General features: G+C 53.2%; 1 protein-coding gene across 1 annotated transcript in view; it reads right to left on the bottom strand.

The window, feature by feature from the left end:
- Positions 1-394: 394 nt before the first annotated feature.
- The window catches only part of Six2 (SIX homeobox 2), a 3,987-nt gene continuing 549 nt past the window's right edge, over positions 395-3,832 (bottom strand). The window contains exons 1-2 of the mRNA XM_090336158.1: positions 3,822-3,832; positions 395-1,704 (exon numbers count right to left, since the gene is read on the bottom strand). The exon at positions 3,822-3,832 is cut by the window's right edge and continues 549 nt beyond it. Coding sequence (XP_090192284.1) covers positions 1,371-1,704; positions 3,822-3,832 — 345 coding nt within the window. The 3' untranslated portion in view covers positions 395-1,370. The remainder of the gene's footprint in view (positions 1,705-3,821) is intronic.

The raw sequence follows: 3,832 nt of genomic DNA, 5'->3' as shown, positions 1-3,832 counted from the left end.
GGAGTCTGCGGGACGGGACGGAGAATCCCCACGGCCCGCTTTGCTTCCCAGCCTCCGCGCTCGCAAACGCGCGAAGTGGCGCTGCTCGCACAGTCATTGTGCAGGATCCCGGAGGGAAACAGAGTCCCGCGGGGCTCTGCACTCGGGGAAGTAGGTCGCCCCCTCCTTGCTTCCGCAGGAAGTTTCCCCGGGACCAGGGATTGAGGTCTTTGAGGGAAATTTGTTTCCCTCCCTTCACCTTTCCAAAGGTTGTGGGAAGAGGTCTCGGGAATACCCCACCCCAGGGCAAATGAGGCGCCGCTTCACACCAGGCCCGAAGGCTTCGTGGCATATATACATATATATTTATGGTTTCTAATTTTATTATAAAATAAAAGCAGAAATATCTCTCGAAGAACATTCACATGAGGGTATAAGGGAAACGGCAAGTCTGCAGCTCGGGAGGCGCGCTCAGCAGAGCACCGCAGCCACGAGGAAGAGGAGAGAGTCACCCTGTCCCCCGTGGAGCCCCAGAGCTGGGGCAGGGTGGGGGAAAGAGAGGAAAGGAGTGGGGAGGAGAACCGGAGAAAGCGATCACAGCATGTGTCCTTCAGGGGCTTTTGGGACTCTCCTTTCTGGGTCCCTTAAGATACCAAGTGGAAAAGTTGTCGCCTCAGCTCACACAGACCAGGCGGGGGAGCCCGGAGGGAGAGCCTTTGGAGATGGCCTAGGTTCAAGGCTCAGGGCCTCTTCTCTCTCCCCCATTCCTGGAAAGTGAGGGTTGGGAAGGGACAAATAAAAGGAATAGAGAGAGAGACAGGTCTAGGATTCAAGCAGTGGGCATTAGAAGAGAGGGAAGGAGGAAGGAAGGGAGGAGAGAAGGGCAGAGAGAGGGGGGAGAGAAAGAGAGAGGGGGGAGAAGAAGGGGGAAAGAGAAAAGAAAAAAAAAAGCCACAGATCTAGATATATCTAGAAGGGAACAGCAAAAGGAAAGAAAAGAACAAGAAAAGGAAAGAAAAGAGAAAAAGAAGGAAGAAAGAAAATGAAAAGAGGAAAGGAGAAAGTAAGGGAAGGGGAAAGCAGGAAGGGAAAAAAGATAAGAAGGCAGGAGGAAAATGAGAATGGTGTATAATTTATTCCCTTGCCATGTTCAAGACGGGGGGTCCCTGGCCCTCAAAGGATCTGAAAAGCAACTTTGTCGGGAATAAATCCCTAGAAAGGACCCTGATGCACAACTGACCCCTTTGCCAGGCCGCCCCATCTTTCTGCCTGCCCCCGGAGAGCGGGTCTTTCAGTACCTGGTGGGGCCGCTGGCCTGGGGCGCCCTCCCAGCATCACCTCTCTTAGGTCCCCGGAGCCAAGCCTGGCTGATGAGCCAGTGGAGCAGAATTCTAGGAACCCAGGTCCACGAGGTTGGCCGCCATGGGGTTGAGGATGGAGTCCTGCAGGCCGTGGTGGTGCTGCAGCGGATCGGCGCTGCCTCCGCCGGGAACGGGCACGGGAACCGGCACCGCGCTGGGGCCGGGAGGGTGGCCCAGGCTGTGCAGGGAGGGCAGCCCCGGTGGCGGCGGGCTAAGCAATAGCGCAGGGCTGGATGACGAGTGGTCTGGAGTCCCCGACGGTGTCTTCTCGTCCTCTGAGCTGCCTAACACCGACTTGCCGCTGCCGTTGAGCGAGGAAGCCAGCGGGTTGTGGCTGTTGGAACTGGAGTTCTCGCTGCTCTCCCTGCAGGTGCAGGAGCAAAGCAGCGAGGTCAGCGGAGAAAGGAGACATCCAGGCCGCTCAGGCAACCTCGCTCAGACCCACACTTCGTTACCCAGCTAGAAAGACAGAACTGCTGCGTTGCTTTCCAGTGTTTTCGATTCCCAACCTTTTCCTTTTCTCAGCCCAGTTGAGTCTGCTTTCTTACAGATTAAACAGAATGCCCTCCACCCCACCCCATTTCCCTCTTGTTGCTGTCCTTATATTATGACCTGCACCCCAGTCCCTGCTCTCAATCTCAGGATCACCTTCCATGCCCTCTGCATTTCCTGCCCTCCTTTTAGGAGCAGAAGCAAATGAATAAAGAACTAAGTTGAAGGGTAGGCCTGGAGGAAGGGTCAATGTTCTGATTTTCTGATCACTCTAGGTTCTTTGACCTCGCTTGATTTGCTGAGTAGAAGTGGGGACAGGATGATAAGAGACCCCAGATTCCAGGCTGAGAGATCCACACGAAATTTCATCTCTCTTTGCTTTTTTTCTTCTTCACACTCTTCTCTGCCTGAAGCAACCCTCTAATCAGAGAGAGGCTCTAGAGGTGCTTAAGGGCCCTTTCATTCACACTTCATAAAGTAGGCCCAGAGAAATGTTGTCTTAAGTAGACCTAACAGGCTTTAAGGATGAGGACCCTCTTTCTCTGGTGGCATAGTAAATTCTTCAGTCGAGGGACAGGAAGCTAGGGCATGATAGCCCCTGGGAGAAGAGAGAAGGAGAGGAAGAGCTTATTATACACTCCTATGTTAACAAAAACTGCATCTCTCACCTGGGGCCTGGTCAGAGAATTAAATTCTTCTGAAGTCTGGACTCATGCCTGTCTGGGTGGAGGGGATCCAGCACAGAGAGCCCATCTCCTGTACTGTCATTGCTAACAGACCCTGGTGTAGATAATATCCCAGGTATGGGTATTTGAAATCCCAGGTAAACTACCCCCCCTTCTTCCCAAAGGCTTTTCTTAGGAGGAAATCTACAGGGTTTGAAGCAGTGTGTGGCCTTACTGTTAATTGGACACTCCAAGCTCAAAGTCTCCAATTTGCAGCATCCTCTCCATCTGCTTCTATCCCAAACTTGCACCCCCATCATTCCAACTCTAGACTGAAGACACTCGGTTCTATAAAACCCAAGTGTCCTGTTCGCAGTTACCCACAGCTAGATTTGGTTCTCATAATAGAATTCTCCTCGGTTCCCCAGTGGAGATTTGGAGTTCGGAAGGGCTACAGGGCAGGCAGTCACCAGAGCCAACTCGGGGCTAGTTCAGGAAGTGCTGATTTCCCTGAGGACTTACAACCCATCTCAGCTCTTTCCTGATTTATTGATCTACCCACCTAAGAGAGCAGGGCTGGAGAAAAGAGAGGTCAAGGGCACAGCAAGCTAGGATACAAGATACTTCTGGGTTCAGTGGGGCAGAAGAGTGGGCAAATGTTTGTCCATTCTTCCAGAGCCCACAACTTCCTCTCCTACCTTCCCCACTAACTCCTTCCCGTGCAGGGTGAAGGGCTGGCTTTCAACTCTCATATCCAGGCTAGGGGATTTCTTGCTTAGGCCCTTCTCTATCTATCTAGGCCTTCTCTATCTAGGCCACGCTAGAGAAGTTCCAACTTCAGTCTGACCCTTCATCAATACCTTGGCCTGCAGGTAAGGCCGAGGAAAAGCCTGGTTAGAAGCACAACGAACCAGAAATCCCCAACTTCTGCCAGGGCCCCAAACCCGTCTCCGAATGATCTCGCTCTCCTCGGTGTTCAGGCGGAACCATCACGCTTGGTGTGATGTGCCTACTTTGCAGGGGATCCAGGCCCAAAGCTTGCCATTTTTCCCCCCACTTTTTGCCCACCGACAACCAGAGAATACGGCCGCTAACTTCCCGAATGATCTTGCCCGCTTTAGACAAATCCCTCCCCGCCGGGTGTTTAGAGGAAATCTGAACATCTCTGTCGGGGTTAGGCCAGGCTTCTAGTTTGTAAACCGGAGGGTCCAGATTAAACCTCTCCTGGGGACCGACAGACAGACACCCTTTCCCCCTCTGCCTCGCGCGCCTGGGGGGAGGGGGCGGTGGGGGAAGCCGGCGCCGAAGCTCTACTTACTCTTACCTTTCCTTGGC

The sequence above is a fragment of the Megascapheus bottae genome, chromosome 7, assembly GCF_031878675.1.
Source record: "Megascapheus bottae isolate mThoBot1 chromosome 7, mThoBot2.hap1, whole genome shotgun sequence".
NCBI classification, from domain to species: domain Eukaryota; kingdom Metazoa; phylum Chordata; class Mammalia; order Rodentia; family Geomyidae; genus Megascapheus; species Megascapheus bottae.
The sequence above is the reverse complement of the archived record's forward strand: the minus strand, read 5'-3'. Positions and strand labels throughout refer to the sequence as shown.